The following is a 19,412-nucleotide window of genomic DNA, read 5'->3' as shown; positions in this document are numbered from 1 at the left end:
AAACAACTTTAAATAAAAATCGTTTGCAGGGGTGGGGTAGGGAGGTGTCACTTCATCTTTTCCCTCGGTGAGAGAGATTCATGTTGTTGAGAGCAATTCTTGTCACGCGCACCTCCAGGTCGTAAACCAGAGGGTTCAAGAAGCCACCGAGGTAATCTGGGTCAGCGTCAGGGTCTCTAAGCAAGTAAGGATGCGTCCTGCACTTGAAGCCTGGGGAGGGAGGTGCTGAAACACTTTGGTCACGATTCTGCGGCTCCCCCAGACGAGATGCTGCTGTAATCGCGGAAGAAAAAGGGCCCGGGCAGGTTTTTCCTTAAATGTATCAAGTGCATATGGCTGTTACAGGCCATTTACTGGCGGGGCTGTGACGAACAAGGAAGCATAAGCCTTTCTTTCTGGCTTTGTTGTTACAAGGGAGGCCTTTGCGGTGACCGATGATCAGGCGACGGCCGCCGGCCGGCCGTTGGGACGAACTCCACTCGGAGTTAAGGTGTCTCAGCGTAACCTAGCGGCAGGTGCGGCGCGCACCTGACATTGCGCCGAGATCGGGACCTTAGGCTCTGGGGGGGGTCTTTGGGGCCGTGCTGCTCATCGCCTGGGAGGCAGCTTGGCCGCTCTGGCGGCTCCATAGCTCTTATCTTAAGTAAACACCCAACGGTCCATGTCGTGCACTTGCGAGAACTCCGGGGCGGGTGTGCAGCACGCGCGGCCGGCCGGATTCATAACCAATCTGTACTCTCCTCCCGGGGCGGCAGGCACTCGGGGAGTTGTTGAGTGTCAGGGTTTATTTGTGCTATTTTGATTAGCACCAACCTGGCAGGAGCTTATTTTCCTTCTAATGACCCCGTGCTGCGAGAAGGCGGCTTCCGAGGGAAGGACCTGGGGGCGGGGGGAGGGGAATAGCGTTACATCTCTGCAGCCCCCAAATGGGGACTGCGGGGCAGGGGCCGCAGTGGGGAAGTGGCTGCGGGTCTTAATTAGATGGAGTGTTCTGAAAAGAACCTTTCTTGGAGAAAGCCCAGAATATTCTTGCCACAGATCGTCCTACCTCCTTTTATTTTATTCTTATTCTTTTTTTTTTCTGGGGGGGGGGTACTTGTTAAAGATTCTTGGCTGGCACCTTCGGAGAAGTTGTAGAGGCGACAAAAAGCAAAACAGGACCCCCTCCCCTCCACATGGACCACCGATGAGGTGACGGGCCATTTCTCCCTGTTTATCCACCAGCTCCTCAAATCGTCCCTGAGTCAGGAATTCTGGGAAGTTCTCTTGAATGCTTGATCGTTTGTTAGGTCACTCGCGCACTTTCTACGTCCACCTTTGGATTTGGTCGTCAGTCTTCCCGTGTGTTCCTTTCAGGCGGGTATCTCTTTTCCTTTCTGTATCTCTTTTCTTTTCTTGACCTAGATAGGATTTAAACACACTTAAAAAAAATAATGTCGCCGATTACTTCTCAGCTTGTGAATTAATGTGGAAGAGAAGGTTCCAGGTGCTGAAGTCTCTAGACTGGCTTGGATTAACCCCTACTGTGCATCCATTTCAACCTCCCCCCCGCCCCTGGAAGAAAAAAAAAAAAAAAAAAAACCAACCTCCCCTTTCTCATCCACTCCCGGCTTTCTTTGTGTCTGCTGCTCCCTGCCAGGCAGGTGTCAGACCCCTGAATGAGGGTAAAATGCCCCGTTGATGGATTCCACAGATGGAGCGTGGAAATCGGTAGAATAGGCCTCAGCCACAGGCCATTTCTTGGGATCCAACAAAAGCCTCCAAATAAGTCAACCAAAATCCCAAAGATCACAAAGGGAAAATGTCATTTGTCATTTACTCTGGGTCTGTGAGGGAATATCAGTCTTGCCTCACTCGTCCTGGCTTTCACCCGAGTAAACACGAGAGAGGTCATTCACATCTCTCTCAGTGGAGAAGGGCCACCTCACATCAGAAAACAGTTAGCTGTCCCATCGTCCCCTTCATGCTGGATGGCAAAACTCACAAACGCAGGAGACATTCTGCAGTTAGCCGAGTGGGTGCCTCAAACTTCGAGCTGACCCGTCAAAGACCTTGTGGAATATACCTGCCAGGTCCCCTAAGACCTTCAGATATGGGAGGAAGTGGTCTCAGGGAGCTCTCAGGCACGATTCTTACTTTAATTTGTGTTGTATTATTGTTATTTTTTAATCAGCAAGACACAGCTTTGAGTACAAATGCTGATAGGTCGAGCTTGCAAAGATTAGTACAGACGAAAAGACCGTCCGATTTGGTCTGGGGCCATCTTAGAGTGAATGACTGATGATGACGTTTAGCCTCAGAGCCCGCAGAGAGAGATCCCCCCCACCTCCTCTGTGTCTGTAAATTGCATCGTATTCTATCTGGGACAAACATAGAGTTTAAATGGTTGTCATGTTTTGATTCTTTAATTATTCAAATGAAAGGTCTTGCTGAGAAGAAAGACAGTGTGCCAAATTCATGCTTGTGAATTATTTTGTTTCTCCATTTTTTGCCTGTCTCCCATCTCTGAATTATATTGGTCCGGAAACCAATAATTATAGAAGTCCACGTGACTAAATCCCTATAAAATTGAGGTAAGATCTCATGTATAATAGCGTTAACTAGGATGAAATATTTCTTCAGGCTACAGAAGAGGTCACAAGGGGTTAACGGACAAAGACATACTCTCTAATTCTGTAATTCCTTCTTTAATTAAACTTCATGGTTGGTCCGCTGGTGGTAAATACTTCTGCCTTCTCCTCCCAGTTTGATTTGTTTCCGAAGGAAGAATTTGTAATCCTGTGGGGGTAATGATTGTTGCCTATGCTTGACCTCTCTCTCTCTCTCTCTCTCTCTCTCTTTTTTTTTTTAAACTGATGATGTCCACATTCCCAAGGTTAATCTTGGGAGTTAATGTGAAATCATTGGGGTCACTAAAAATTTGGCTCCTGAGACCTAAAATTAGCTTGAGAGGGAAAAGGAAGAAATAACCTTTCATACAAAGCACGGAACTGAAACACTGAGGCACCTGGGGAGAGGTGACTGTTTCCCCGGGATCACTCTGGGGCATGTACTGAATAACTTGTGAATACCCCAACAGATTTCAAGTTATTTATTCCTGCACTTTTGTCTGAAAACAGTTTGAGGTTACTTTACAGGGCTTGAGATCCTTTCACTAAGATGTTTTTAATAGCAAAAAAGAAGGATTTTGTAAAGCTGTAAAATGAGTGATCAGTTCAACTGCTTGTGACCAATAGTATCTTCTAGATTGACGCTGGATCTTATGACCAGGGCTCTGCGATGATTCTTAAGGGAGACTTCAAATGGTCAGACTATTTTGTTTTCTTAAATAAATTCATTCAGCATCTTGGCAAATGGATTAGTTTCTTAGGGCTTTACCCTTGTTTAACGACTACACTTGAATATACAAAGAATTCAATAAATGTTCATTGAATGGAATTAAATTCGATCAGGAAATTGATTTGGTGTCTAATATTAAACGGTTGTGTTTTCATAAATTTCCTTTGATTCTAGGAGGTTTTTGAAAACCTGGGACAAATGAGTCATTGGTGGCAATCAGCTAAATAACTTGTATTAGAATTCCTGTTTGGATTTGTTTCTGGTGTTTCTCTTCAAAAGGACCGTGTGTGTGTGTGTGTGTGTGTGTGTGTGTGTGTGTGTGCGCGCGCGCGCGCGCGTGTGCATGTGTGCACACACACGTGAGAGAGAGAGAGAGAGAGAGAGAGAGAGAGAGAGAAGAAGGAACTGAGCACCTATTTAGAACATACCAGGCTAGAAGAAAGAAAGTATGTCCTCCGAAGCCCCATACACCTGGGTCAAATCCTAGCTTCCTTAGTCACGTGATCTGAATAATGTTGTCTCTGAGTCTCAGTTTCCTTTTTTTGTACAAAGGGGTATTTATTTCACCGGGTTTTTGTGTACTTACATTGGTAAGAGAGAGGTTTGCTCCAGGCTCATTGGAGACATTGAATTACACTCACGTATAAGTCAGAAAATGGATTGTGAGGGGGTTTTGAAAATAGAGTCAAAACTTTCAAGGTCTGATAAGAATATGGATTGGGGTAAAATTGGAGAATTATGCAATTTAGAGCAATAGAATCTCCACTCAGAAAGTCATGTATCATATGTTGGTGTGGGTTTCTTAGGAGAGCTGTTCTGGAATTTCAAGTTGGGGAACAATATCTCTATTTAATGAATAATAAAGCAAACTTTGTGAAGGCGTGTGTAGAATATGATGGAGTAACTTGAATGCCATTGAAAATCCCCTCTTAATATTAAGGCTAGACAGAAGAAGTAATCCAAAGAGATTATATTACTGAAGAGATTATATTTAATCTAGTTGTTATATCCTGGCAGTCTATTTTAGAGAACTGGCTTGCGGGGTCCAACTCACAGCATTAGAAAAACTGTAATTTCTTTGTGTTCAGCTGTCTGAAAAAAAAAAAAAGCCTTGTTTTTACTTTGCTGTAATATTTAGGAGGATTAGGTATTTTGTATCTAGTATCTAGAGGAAAGTTGAATATGTGAAATAGATGAACTTCAAAATACTTTTTCTTGTGCTGTTAAAATGTAAGTGTCAGACTTGTTTTTGGTAAAAACGGAATGATTCAAATTCATGACATTATTGTGATTCGTGTTCTGCACAGATAATGCATCTTATTTCTATTGGGTGATACAAGGCACAGTGGTGTTTCCGTCTTTAGAAGTAGCTCGTATCTCCTAGCTGGTAGATTAGTCTTGGGTGGCTGACTTAACATATCTTCAAGCCCACATCCTTTTGGGCTGTACAGATGGGGACAAGTTAGAATTAACTGGTACAACTGTGGCTTCATGTTGCCAGAAACGATCCATTGGTTCAGATAATTTTCCCGCAGAGAAATCAGGCAAGTCATTTCCTCAGTGTCTTTTGAAATGGTGCTTTATGGAGGTTTTCCTAGTTAGGCACAACCATTGGACTGCTCTTGAATAAGCAGTCTAGAAATACAAGTAGCGACTTATTAGCTTGTCAAAGAAAATTTCATTTTTAGTGGCAAAGCCTGTATTATTGAACTCCTAGACGTTCTGAGTCTTTTTAATTTTTTTTAATGCTTATTTATTTTTGAGAGAGAGAGACACAGTGTGAGTGGGTGAGGGGCAGAGAGAGAGAGGGAGAGAAAGAATCTAAAGCAGTCTCCACGCTCTGAGCTGTCAGCACAGAGCCCGACGCGGGGCTCGAACTTGGTGAACCGTGAGGTCATGACCTGAGCTGAAGTTCGACGCTTAACCAACTGAGTCACTCAGGCGCCCCGTTCTGAGTCTTTTTAATTACTAGCTGTTGGTGATCAACTTGCTTTTTTAAAAAAAATCACAATCCTCAGAAAAAATTGATAATTATTTCCCAGAAAAATACAGTTACGCAAATACTTGCAAAAACTTCCAAATAATGTTTGAGGATTTGTGGACTCCTGAACCTCATTTCAGTACATGCTGGGAGACTCAGAAGGGCAGCATTTCCATTTCAAGGTGCAAAATAGTGGCAGAGAAATCAGTGTTGGTCCAAAACTTAAATTCTACCTGGTGTTTCCATTCAGTCATCGTGTGTTTATTGAGCACCTACGGTGTTCCAAGGCTTCCAACAGTGAACAAGATGGAGAGAGGCTCACAAAGCTTATATTCAGGGGGATGTGGATCGTTCAGGTGAAACACGGTGGCCTTGACCCTCAGAATTAACTCTCACTGGTACTCGCAAATGTAAGCAGCCCCCTTTCTTCAGAAACTAGAGGTGATGTTGATTAATTGACCTGACAGTGCATGGCACATCATATTTACTTGGGAGGATTTAATAACCCTAGAGACTCCCAGAGGAAACATGAAAATTTCCACATACTATTATCCTAACGGGATCATAGTCAGAGAAAGGGGAAGCAAAGATTTAAGGTTCTCACAGGCAGAGGAAGCTGTTGGTCAGCCCTTAAACGCTGTTGGGGTTTGCACCTGAATTTACAGAAGACAGAAAAGTCAGGGCAACAGAAACCGGAAGCAGGGAAGGGAAACATTTTATGGTACGCAATGGTCTTAGGAGAACGACTAATCCATTTCTTGAAAAGTGTATTATGTATGTGGAAGTGTTGCTTTGATAAATTACAGCAGGAAAAATATTATATACTGGGGAATTTGGGGAGAGAAAATGAGAGTCTGGAATATTCTGTAGAGGTGGTTCTCAAAGTATCGTTCAGGATCAGTAAAGTTGGCATACCACCTGTGAAAGCAGAAAACTCTGGAACGGGGTGGGGGCAGCAATCTGTGTTTTCACCAGCGTTTCAAGTGATTCTGAAGCCCCAACAGCTCAGGATCCACTGCCCTACAATGACGCACAAATTACCGCTCTTTTAATCGGACTCACGTTTATCAAACACGTACACACATAAGTTGTATTGGGAGCGTTTGAAGTTTATAATGCAACGTACGGCACATTTCTTAGCGTGTTACTGCTCCTTTAAAACATTCCCACACTTAAAGAAAGTCTGGTTTTATTTCCTAAGTAGCCTAAAACAAGATTTGTATCAAATTAGACCATTTTAGGGGCGCCTGGGTGGCTCAGTCGGTTGAGCATCCAACTCTTGATCTCGGCTCATTTCATGATCTTCTGGCTCGTGAGTTCGAGCTCTATTGGGCTCTGTGCTGACAGTGTGGAGCCTGATTGGGATTCTCTCTCTCTGTCTCTCTCTCAAAATAAATAAAATAAACTAAGAAAATGAGACCATTTTATGTTAAATTAGACAACATAATTGAAAAACCAAGCCTCATGGCTAACATATAGCAGATGCATTATATACGATGCTTCCATTTTGCTTTTACGTACAGGAACTTGTTTTTCTTTAATTTGTCATATAGATTATTAATTCGCTCTCTTAATTTTCAAGTTTGAGTGTGAGTAAATTACAAAAGTATTAAATATTAAAAAATTAAAATTATATTTATGGGTTATGTTGGACGTGTACCCCTTTTGGGCAGCTTATAATTGGTACTGAAGTAGAATGAAATTTTTGATTTCTGTAGGGCAGAGTTGTTGGAGTTTAAGATAAATGAGAATTGGTACTTTTTTGCATTTTGTCATCGCTTCTGGCACCACCTGTGTTTCCTCGGGTCCTACAGCCGGGGTGTGCAAAGGAGTTACCTTGACAATGACATTAATGATCTACAATTCCTTCCTCATTTGCAGATAGCACACTTCAGCCCCTTCCCCAGAGGATCCCTCAGCTATTTGGGGAGTTTTCAGAGTGCATTTGGATATGCTCAGGAGCAAGGCCCTTGGGTGTCCTGAGCTCTGCTCAGAGTGTGTGGCCTGAGAGCCCTCTGATGGCCCCCTGCTACTGCCCTGATGTCCAGGGCCTCCGGGAGATGGCTGCGCTCCTGCCCAGAGCCCTGTGTCTGCTGTGCCCACAAACCTCAGAACACTCTCCAGGCTGACAGTTATTGTGTTATTGCCAGAACTCACGGATGCCGTATTGCATCATTAATGCAAATTCCTATCTAATTTCCCGGTTCCTTACTCTCTTTCGGAGATGCTCACACACTAACTATGGAAAATCTCCTTCCCTGATGTCTGCTAACACAGACAAACTCAAACTTGCTGGGAAGGGGCCTGCAACGGGCCTGGCTTCAGGGACATGTGAACTATGCAGTCGCCTACTCATGGCCCCATGCTCAGAAGGGTTCTGTGTTTGCTTTTTATGCTCTGTTGTGGCCATCTCACAATTGCGATAATTTTTGAACACAGGCACTCGTATTTTAATTTTTCACCATGTTCCTCAAATGAGGCGACAGCCTCTGGGCGGCTGCTTGCCATTCAGCAGAGACCCAGGCTTTGAACTTTTGGTGTAGGGACAGGTCACTAGACTATGCCTGCTTTTTCTGGAGTTAGTTCAGGAGGTTTACATCAACAGTATCTAAACTCTTCTTAAATATTTCTCAGTATCTGGTAATAAGATACTAACTATAAGTATGATTTCTTCCATAGGAGCGGTAGAGTCTATAAATTTGTTGGGATCCTGTAACAGTTCACTATTATTGGCTTTTTAGATACTACATTAGTTTTGGAATTTTTTTCTTTTCTTAAATTTTTTTTTTAAACGTTTATTTATTTTTGAGACAGAGAGAGAGCATGAACGGGGGAGGGGCAGAGAGAGAGGGAGACACAGAATCGGAAGCAGGCTCCAGGCTCTGAGCCATCAGCCCAGAGCCCGACGCGGGGCTCGAACTCACGGACCGCGAGATCGTGACCTGAGCTGAAGTCGGACACTTAACCGACTGAGCCACCCAGGCACCCCTGGAATTTTTTTTTCTAAAGAACCACCGTTTTAAACAGATTTCCTCATGGGGCGCCTGGGTGGCGCAGTCGGTTAAGCGTCCGACTTCAGCCAGGTCACGATCTCGCGGTCCGTGAGTTCGAGCCCCGCGTCAGGCTCTGGGCTGATGGCTCGGAGCCTGGAGCCTGTTTCCGATTCTGTGTCTCCCTCTCTCTCTGCCCCTCCCCCGTTCATGCTCTGTCTCTCTCTGTCCCAAAAATAAATAAAAAAAAAAAAAAAAAAAAAAAACGTTGAAAAAAAAATAAACAGATTTCCTCATGTAAAAGTTGGAGAGAGTTAATTTGGAACCAAATTAAATGATTCATTCATCAAACACAGATGGAGTACCCATTAAGTGTTAAGGACAAGGGCCCTAAAAGTGAAAGAATGCCTGTCCCTGTTTGCTAAGATCTCATAATGGACCACGACTGACAGATGCAGAGAACAATGATTTCTGCCTGGGGGGCCTGGAGACAAAATAGGGGAGGAGGTATCATTTAATAATATAATATTGCAGAGAGGGGCTTGGTGTCCCAGGGAAGACATTGGGAATGGACGTTAGGATTTGAATCTTTAAGGCTTGGTCACCCTTGTTTTTTGACCCCCATTTTATCACCTTCTCTCTCTTGTGCCTTTAGCCTCAGCACCCCAATCGGATGAAGGCTCCGACATTGACTCCGAACCAGATTTGCCCCTGAAGAGAAAACAACGCAGGAGCCGAACCACCTTCACAGCAGAACAGCTTGAAGAACTGGAAAGAGCTTTCGAGAGAACCCACTACCCTGACATTTATACCAGGGAGGAGCTGGCACAGAGGGCGAAGCTCACGGAGGCCCGAGTGCAGGTACTGACTCCGGACAGCCACGTCCTGATTAAATCCGGACAGGAAACAAAAAAGTGTCCTCTCATCTAAAGCAGATTTGAAACCAAGAAAATAAATATGTTAGCGAAGGCACTTCATTGTGAACTGTAGCCTTTAGTAGTATAAAGGTCCCACCTTTCTCTCTAGTGCCTTTTTAAAAACGTTTATTTGTTTATTTTGAGAGGAGAGAGAGAGAGCAGGGAAGGGGCAGAGAGAGAGGGAGAGAGAGAATCGCAAGTAGGCTCTGTGCGGTCAGCAGAGAGCCCAATGAGGGGCTTGAACTCACAAACCGTGAGACCACGACCTGAGCCAAAACCGAGAGCCAGATGCTTAACCGACCGAGCCACCCAGGCACCCCTCTCTCTGGTTAAGTTGCCTCATCTGGAAATGCTGTGTTCTTCCTGGCGACTTGACTTTCATAGTCAAAATGAGGTTGGAGACTCAGCAGTGAACTGGTCAGTCGATCTGGTCTCTAGATTGATCAATGCATCTCATACGCAGCTGATTACCTCTCCTGTTACAGACTTGTTCAGAAATAGCCTCTTCCAGGCTACAAAGCCTCGTCAGAAGAACTGTCTCATTCAACTTGGCTTTCCGTGTATCATAGTGCTAACAAAGTGAAGGAACGCTAAGAGGGATTAAGAGAAATCGCTCAAGGAGCTGCAGTCTAATATGGTTAATGAAGTCAGCACAAATAATAATAATAAAAAACCAGATATAATAAGTACCCTAAGACAGAAAGAGTGCAGTGAGAGTTAAGAAGAGGAAAGAATGAGATCTTGCTGGAGTAACAGGAGAGGCTCACGAAGAAGGCCGATTTAAGATGAACTTTCGAAGCTACAGAGAAATTCACTGGTCAGGGAGGGTGGGGCGAGTACAACGTGAGTCAACACACGAGTTACAGACCTGGTGACATTTCATTTCCATTCATGTTGAAGGCACAGTGAGTTGTTCAATGTGGCTGGAGGCTAGGGAGAGGTAAGAGGGGGCAGGGAGGAATATAGTTGGACATCTAGGCTGAGGACATCCTGTGGAGGGCTTGGGTTTCAGGGGAAGGCTCTCACAGTTGATGTGATAGGCAGTGGAAGCCGTGGGCATGAAATGGGTCAGTGGCCATGGGAGTGGAAGGGAAAGGACGGTGGCCAAAGGTATCCAGAGCTGGAATGTAGGCACCCGATTGTGTAAGCAGGACGTGGATGGAAGGGTGAGTGAAGAGAAGGGCCACAGATTTGGGGAGGTGTTACGGTGCAAATGTTTTACAGCTGGAACTATTGAATCTCTCTACCTGTTACATTGGGATACAGTGTTCCTCTCCAGAAATGACCACCACTAACCACAAATTATGATAATATGTGTACATAAATACTGTATTATATATGTAGTGTATGCATTCTGATATTACATATAACAGTGTTACAAATATGATATACCTCAAATCTAATTGTTTTATTATAGTTCTGTGATGACCTGATTTAAATCTGAAGTCAGATCCATTCCTATCTCTATTCTTCCAGCAAACTTTTATTGAGTGCCCACTAGATTCCAGGATTTGGTCCCTGTACTCCCTGTTGGTCAAGCCCACATCCCGAGTCTGTCCTTTAGACAGACAGAAGACAGCTCTGAACTCGGAGTCAAAAAATAAGCCCGGAGTTTAAAGAAATCAGACAAAGAGAGTGACGGGAAACTAAAAGAATGTTCAGTGTTGTTGTACCTCGTTCCTGCCTTTGCCAAAAACAAGGACGGGGGACAGAATGAATCTCAAGCCCTTGCAATTTGCGCAGTGCCCTGCATTCACATCTGGCTCAGTGAATGTCAGAGGAGAGTGAGAAAGGCCCATTAACTTGCAGAGGACATGGGATCAAACCAATAAAGAGTGGTTCATATTTTTCTATACAGTGACCTCCTCTCCAAAGCAGGGCCCTCATTAACCTAACAGCTGTCCTAATGTGGCTTTAACCCGGTGACTCTTTACATTCCTTATAGCTTCATTAGTTCCCTTGAGACACATCATGTCTTGCACCACAGCTATGATCTACAGCCTAACAAATTCCCTACAACACCCGGCATATGGATCTTTTACTTAACACAGCAGGAAAAAGAAGGGAGTAGTTAATCACTGATTAAAATGCCAGAACAAAATCCTTTAGTTTTTAGAAGGATCTGGGAAAGCAGTAGCAAAGTCAACTCAGTTTGAGTGATAGCCAGAAAGTGTGAGTTAGTTTAATTTGGGGCACCTGGGAAAACCAAACACCAAACGAACCCCCCCCTCCCCACCTCCAAACAAGTCTACATTCTATTTTTTTCCCCTGAGTAAAATATTTCTAAAGTCTTCTGGGTACAGATGGCATTAACGTATAATAACTTAGGCGTTTGTCAGTATTTCATAAAAATTTGTTTAGACAGTAGCTATGTTGTGTTTATCACAACTGAATCTGAGTACACAATCTAAGAATTACTGTACACCAAAGACTGATTTGCCCAATTCCCCTCCTGGGTATCATTATGCAAATAATGGGAAGCATTCGTTTTGTGGGGAAGAATGCAAATATTTATGATGTGCAAAAGTTTTGGTAAATATTCCATCTGAGAACTCCACAAAGCAGAGAAGTATCACTTTTCCCACCAGGATAATGGAAGACAGCAAAGGAAGCTGTTGGAGGAAACAGCATTTAATTAGGAGTCACAAGATGTGGGTTTTGGTCTCAGCTTGCCAAACGTGTTTTGTTGAGGAAGTCACTTGATTCTGCTGTAATCCTCCTGGCTTCAGTTTTTTGTTGTCGTCGTCGTGGTTGTTGTTTTGTTTTGTTTTAAAATATGGGATAGGTTAGATCAGATGATCTCAGTTTGGGTCCACAGATGACCAGGATAATCATGGAAGAACTTCAAGAAATCTAGGGGACTTGAGATTTGCACACACAATTTTGTGCCTTTGCCTCTGCCTCTGTGTGTGTGTGTGTGTGTGTGTGTGTGTGTGTGTGTGCGTATACACAAGCGTTAACCAGAGAGGGGTCCCTGACTTTGTCATATTCTCAAATGTCATCTTCCCCTCTCCCATCCCCCGATTAAAAATAACTAAGGGGCACCCGAGTGGCTCAGTTAATTGAGCATCCAACTTGATTTGGGCTCAGTTCATGATCCTGGGATCGTGGGATCAAGCCCTGTGTTGGACTCCACACTGCGCATGAAGCCTGCTTTAGATTCACTCTCTTGTCTCCCTCTGCCCCTCTCCCCTGCCCTCTCTTGCTCTCCTTCTAAAATAAAATAAGTAAATAACTAAATATCTAGGATGCATGATTTCTCATCAGTAATTTGAGATTCTCAGGGAAATCTAATAGGCACTGAGTGACTGATTGATTGATTTTAATTTCAGTATAGTTAGCACACAATGATGTATTAGTTTCAGGTGTACAATATAGTGAAATTCAACATTTTTATACGTTATTCAGTGCTCATCACAATAAGTGTCCTCATAATCCCTTTCACCTATTTCATCCATCCGCCACTCACCTCCCCTCTGGTAACCATCAGTTTGTTCTCTATAGTTAAGAGTCCGGTGTTTGGTTCATCTCTTTTTTCTTTATTTTATTTCTCAGTTTTCACATGAGTGAAATCATATGGTATTTGTCTTTCTCTGACTGATTTCACTTAGCATTATAACTTCTAGATCCATCCATGTTGTTGCAAATGGAAAGATTTCATTTGTTTTTATGGCTGAGTCCATTGTATGTATGTATGTATGTATGTATGTATATATGTATATGTATATGTATATCTATCTATATATATATCACATCTTCTTTATCCATTCATCTATCGATGGACATGTAGGCTGGTTCCATAATTTGGCTATGGTAAATAATGCTGCAGTAAACATAAAGGTGAATATAGCTTTTTTTTTAATTTTCTTCTTTTTTTTTTCCAATATATGAAATTTATTGTCAAATTGGTTTCCATACAACACCCAGTGCTCATCCCAAAATGTGCCCTCCTCAATACCCATCACCCACCCTGCCCTCCCTCCCACCCTGCCCTCCCTCCCACCCCCCATCAACCCTCAGTTTGTTCTCAGTTTTTAAGAGTCTCTTATGCTTTGGCTCTCTCCCACTCTAACCTCTTTTTTTTTTTTTTTCCTTCCCCTCCCCCATGGGTTTCTGTTAAGTTTCTCAGGATCCACATAAGAGTGAAACCATATGGTATCTGTCTTTCTCTGTATGGCTCATTTCACTTAGCATCACACTCTCCAGTTCCATCCACGTTGCTACAAAAGGCCATATTTCATTCTTTCTCATTGCCACGTAGTATTCCATTGTGTATATAAACCACAATTTCTTTATCCATTCATCAGTTGATGGACATTTAGGCTCTTTCCACAATTTGGCTATTGTTGAGAGTGCTGCTATAAACACTGGGGTACAAGTGCCCCTATGCATCAGTACTCCTGTATCCCTTGGGTAAATTCCTAGCAGTATATAGCTTTTTGAATTAGTGTTTTCATATTCTTTGGGTAAATATCCAGTAGTAGAATTACTGGATCATATGATAGTTTTATTTTTAAGTTTTCACGGAATCTCCATAGTGTTTTCCACAGTGGCCGTACCAGTTTGCATTCCCACCAATAGTGCATGAGGGCTCCTTTTTCTCTACATTCTCGCCAAACACGTGTTTTCTTGTATTTTTGATCCAATGGGAATTTGAAGCCACCCAGCAAATCTGTGTCGTTCAGAAGTTACGATAGGTATGGAACATTTGGGCCTGAATTCCGTAATGATGCAAAAATATCATCACCCTGAAATTCTCAGCAGGAGTTTGCTCTTGGGGTGAATGAAGATGCATGCAGTTGAATTTGCCTTTCTGTGTGTTCACGGTCCTCTGACATTCCTCAGAGCCTGGAGCTTCTCCTTGTCAACCTTACCCATTCTTCCCCCCGCCCCCAACCTGTTCTCTGTACAGTGGTCACAGCTGGAAAGCAGCACTGGGAGAGTGGGATGTGGAAAGAGAGGGGGTGTGGAGTGAGTGAGAAGGTCCAGGGATATTGCATCTTATCCTGAATTTACCTACTTGGAAAGTACTATGTTGGCATTGTCACATTACACATCGCTGAATGTTGTGTTTAATCAAGCATTTTAAATGTTGTGAATTCCCTTTCTAAGCATTAAGTATTATATCCTCTCCCCATTTTTCCAATTACATTTGAAATAACCCATCTGGAATAATGTAGGTTAGCTTGCCTTTGAGAACCACACCAAAAATCTGAACCAGTAATTTCTTGATGGGCAAAATTAGACTTACACCATGGGATAATTAGCACTAATCCATGAAACTTGGAAGCAAATTTAACCCAAGTCTCCATTCAAGCCAAACTGGCTTTCAATTATTTGAGGTGTTATTTGGGCACTTTCCTGTTTGCTCATGGGCACAAAAGGCTTTGGCTGTAGACCACAGAGCTGGGAAGACAAAGCAAGGGTTTAATTCTTGGGTGTCTAAGATAGTGACGGCAATGTGATGTTTATACTTCATAGCTAACTTTTTTATTATTATTATTATTTTTTACATTTGTTTATTTTTGAGAGACAGAGAGAGACAGAGCATGAGCAGGGGAGGGGCAGAGAGAGAGGGAGACACAGAATCAGAAGCAGGCTCCAGGCTCTGAGCTGTCAGCACAGAGCCCAATATGGGGCTCGAACTCACGAACCGTGAGATCATGACCTGAGCCGAAGTCGGACGCTTAACCGACTGAGCCACCCAGGCGCCCCAATAGCTAACTTTTATTAAACACTAAATACTTCCTAGGTGTTCTTTCAAGGGCTTTAATTGTAGTGTCTTATTTAATTGTCACAACAATCTTGTGAAGTAGCTTTTTGTTTCTCCCACTTAGAAGATGAGAAAGCAGAGGCCCACAGATAGTCAACAATTTGTTCAGGGTCACAGAGGTAGCAAGGTGGGGGGCATGGGATTCAATTTTTGCCCGGTCTGCATTGAACCTGGGCGAATAAAAGGTATTATTGTATCTTTTAAAACACAAAGCTTTCTTCAACTTGTATTGTTGAAAGTCTAGACAAATTGGTTACTTATGTGACCCAAGAAGAGAAAAGTTTAAGAAAACCCTATTCTCTTTTTGTGGATCATTATCTTTTTTTCCCATAGTTATCATGATGTGATGAGGATCTTTCAATCAATTTAAATTTTGCTTCAAAAATTCATTGGATATTACAGTACCTCAGAAATGGGTCTGAGGATCATTTCCAAAGGCAGGAATACAGCTTTGTGGAAGGGGTCTGTAGAGGGACCAGTAGGGAAAGATCCGGGGGCAGATGAAAACGAACCAGGTGGCAGTTCATCAGATGAATTAAAAACTTGCTTTGAGGGAGGGTTTTGATGCCCTGTGGTATTATACAGGTTAATTATCAGCATTTAGCTGTAGCTAATATCGTTATCACCCAACGTACGCCTCCTGCCCCACTTCCTTACCATGTTAGGTGTTATGTGGAAGGCCAGGTAATGTGTGGGGAGGGTGAGATTACATTGAATTATAGATCATAGACTTACATTTAACACGTAGGTAGCCAACTTTGTAAAACTTGCTCTTTCTGCCCTACTGGCTAAGAAATTGATGCAAGACCCATATTCTCCTTTGGAACATCAGAGGCCAGTTTGTTTCTGTTGCCCATGCTATTCTTTTCAGAACAAAGAGCAGTTTCTAGTAATTGTAACAACTGAGTCATAAATGCATTCCACCCGTTTCAGATGAAGTTATTCAGTGTTGTGCACTCACCCAGTTCATTTAGTAGATGAATCATTGATGTTTAGGAATTAGTGATACAATATTGAATACAATGTTAGTGATACAACATAAGACCTCTGAACGCTAAGAGAATGTCTTTCAGTCAAAGATGGGGTCATAACAGTACCCCAGGATCCCTGTGCTTGGTCAGTTTAGATATTGAAAATGAAGGTTATTTCAAGGACACTTTTTTTCCTATTAAAAACAGTAGGTACGTCTTTTATGAGTTTCAAAGTAGAAAGAAGGCAAGGACTACTTTCTGATATATATATATGTAATTATAAAATTATATATAAAATATATTATATATAAAATTATATATATTATTGTTAATATATATATTAATGTTTCTTTTGGCAGATACAGCTGGTTTTAGGAAATGCAGAAGGCTGGCAATGGCAAGATAATAAAAAATCTGGTTAAATGGCTAGAGACAGGAAGGACAGTCCTTAGTAATCTCTGGTTCTCTCAGGAATAGCCCTCTGGATTTATTTAGCCTAAATTTAAACATCATTTAAATTCCTTCCACTGGCAAACTCTTGAACCTCCTGTCGAAGGTTTGTTTTGCAGTAACGATTTGCTTCCCCAAATGATTTCTCGTCATCTTTTGTTGCAGGTATAATAGATACCGCATTGTAAATACTTTAAGAACTTTTAAATACAACTCCTGGTAGGTTTACTCAGTGTGTCTTCAGTATTTGTATCATTTTGGAAAAATGAAAAGAAAACCCCCAAAAACCATACATCCCTAGTCTTTTGGATGCCTGAAGATATTTGTAGGAAGTCATGATGTTTCTTATTATTTCTTGTTTGAGCAAAGACATTTTTCATGTAAAAAAACAGTGGGTTATGGAGGAGTTAGAGTGATCTTGGATCAAAAGTAGGTTGAGATTGAAGGAGTGATCAGGCATCACCACCCACTGGATAAATCAAACTTGGTTTACTTATCTAAAGGTTACAGAAGGAAGTTGGCACAGAGAGGTCGGGAGCATGTTCTGATAACAATGGAAGTACGGACTCAGTTCTTCATAAACGATCTCAACAGAAGAAGGGAGGATAGCTAGTCCGAATGAGTGAACTTTTGAAAATTCAGCTCTCTTCCCAGCCTACAGTGCACATAGGTGTCAGAGATCACTTCACCTGGGCTGAGTGTGACTCATTAATCTGAAGGGTTTGTAATATAAAATACGACCACCGTGTGTGGTATAGTACAATACACTCAGGCTTGAATACAGCCCACATTCCTTACTCTCAGCCTCCTTCAGCCCCAAACAGCTTGTTCTAAGCACTTCTGGGAGTCATGATAACAGATGCTTAGCTTTGCGGGGAGAAAACACAGTTGATACAAACCTGAAATTGACTGCTTGCTGTTCATGGTTCTATTATCCCAGGTGGCAATTTATTAAGTTAAGTAAAACTCTAATTCAATTATGTATCAACATGGGAAAATATTGACTTACCTTCTTTTCCTGTTGGAAACTTAAGGAGTATTAAATGCTAGTATTTTGCGGAAGTTCAAACAGCTTTCCTTACCAGTGTCTTACAACATGCCAGGAGAAGACCAGACTCCTTTCCAGGCAAATACTTGGGTGAATCACAAAAGTTTAAGCAGATACCTTGGCAAGGTATTTGTTAAACTGGGTTTTCTTGCTCCAAGATGGAGAAATTCTTCCCCCCACTCTTAAAAGTTTCCATAACTTAAAAAAAAAAAAAAAAACAACAATTAAGTTGTCTAATTGTTAGCTTTGCTCTGTAAGGAAATCAGGTCTTACCTTTTCTTGGACACTCTGGTCTCCTGTATTATCACCTCCATCAGGAGTGACCTTTTGTTAAAATCATATCCATATTCTAAAACGAATTCAAATTCCGTCTCCACTCCAAACTCTCCCTGATTCTCTGCATTTCCAAATATGGAGCTTCTGCTTCCAGGGAGTGATTATTTTGGTTTCCTTAAGGGCTCTGTGCATTCCAGAGGACAAGTCTGAAAGCTGCTGGAGTGCAGGGAATTCTGGCTTATCCTGACATTTTATTCATCCCTTTTTCCCTCTGACCCCCAAGCACAGTACTTTATCCATGTGAAGTTTTCAACGAACTTCTGATATAGGACTTAGACTATCTTTAGTTGGTAGAAATACTCTCTAATTTTTTTTTTAATTTTTTAAAGTTTATTCATTTATTTTCAGAGAGACAGAGACAGTAAGAGTGGGGGAGGGGCAGAGAGAGAGGGAGAGAGAGAGAATCCCAAGCAGGCTCCGCACTGGTAGCGCAGAGCCCGATGCGGGGCTCGAACCCATGAATCCGGGAGATCACAACCCGAGCCGAAACCAAGAGTCGGCTGCTTAACTGACTGAGCCACTCCGGTGCCCCAAAATACTCTCTAATTTTAAGGGAACGTCACATACACACTGTCTCAAATCATCCAAAGTTCCACATTTAAGGGGTGCCTGGTTGGCGCAGTTGGTTAAGTGACTTCAGCTCTGGTCCATGATCTCATGGTTCGTGAGTTGGAACCCTGCGTCAGGTCCGTGCTGAGAGCGCAGAGCCTGCTTGGGATTTTCTCTCTCCTTCTCTCTCTCGGCCCCTTCCTGCCCTCAAAAATAAATACACTTTAAAAAAAGGTTCCACTTTGAAGCTGCAGCTGTAAGAATTGAGCAAGATGATGGGTCCCATTAAAAGCCTTGTATCACAGTTGCTTAACATTTGGGTATATGGTTACATTTCTCACCCCTATGGTTGCCATTTCTCCGGCTACTTACTTTGAATTCTTTCAAGGCATTTTACTATATTATACCAAAGTTTTTCTGAGTATATGTGGTTATCATAGTGCTTGGCATAGCGTAGTATAGGTGCTTTAAGCTGTTGTTGAGAGAAATAATAAACTAATTATTTAAGGGATCTTCTTAGATAAAATGCTTTCATTTCTTGAAATACTTACCTCTTTGGCATGTATTTCCATTAGGACCAGAACAATGTGTCAGCTTTGAAAGAGATGGTAAGATGGCTTCATTTAATCAATTATCACGAGCTATGCTTATAACATAGAAACGCTAAGTCAGACTGATGAAAATATTAAATACAAAGTTAGCGTGATAGGCAAGCCCTAATTAGGATATATGTCACGTACGGGTCCGAGAGGTGCTTGTGTCCTCGCTTCGATGTGGAAAGAGATCGAGGTGGGTAGGTGTTGCTGATGGGGACAGTGGAGAGCTCCTGTGGTTCCCAGTCATGCTCGGCCATCCCTGCCCATGGTCGCCATGGGGTTTGTGGGGGCTCCGCGGGCCCATGGTCGGTCCTGGAAACCCCTCTCCCGACCCCTGACATTGAACTCTCCTTTCTCCCCTGACAATACAACACAGAAGGTAGAGGGCTCTTGCGTCTATTTGCCCCGTCCGTAAGGGGCCTTTCATCTGTTTTAGCATGAAAAATTCTTTAAGAATGTACT

General features: G+C 42.5%; 1 protein-coding gene across 2 annotated transcripts in view; it reads left to right on the top strand.

Annotated features, from left to right (window-relative positions):
- PAX3 (paired box 3) overlaps nucleotides 1-19,412 on the top strand; it is a 97,154-nt gene that overhangs the window by 57,047 nt on the left and 20,695 nt on the right. For both annotated transcript variants that reach the window (XM_042950280.1, XM_042950279.1), the window contains exon 5: nucleotides 8,966-9,171. In XM_042950280.1, the coding sequence (XP_042806214.1) occupies nucleotides 8,966-9,171 (206 nt within the window). The remainder of the gene's footprint in view (nucleotides 1-8,965; nucleotides 9,172-19,412) is intronic.

The sequence above is a fragment of the Panthera leo genome, chromosome C1 (genome assembly GCF_018350215.1).
Source record: "Panthera leo isolate Ple1 chromosome C1, P.leo_Ple1_pat1.1, whole genome shotgun sequence".
Lineage (NCBI taxonomy): Eukaryota > Metazoa > Chordata > Mammalia > Carnivora > Felidae > Panthera > Panthera leo.
The sequence above is the reverse complement of the archived record's forward strand: the minus strand, read 5'-3'. Positions and strand labels throughout refer to the sequence as shown.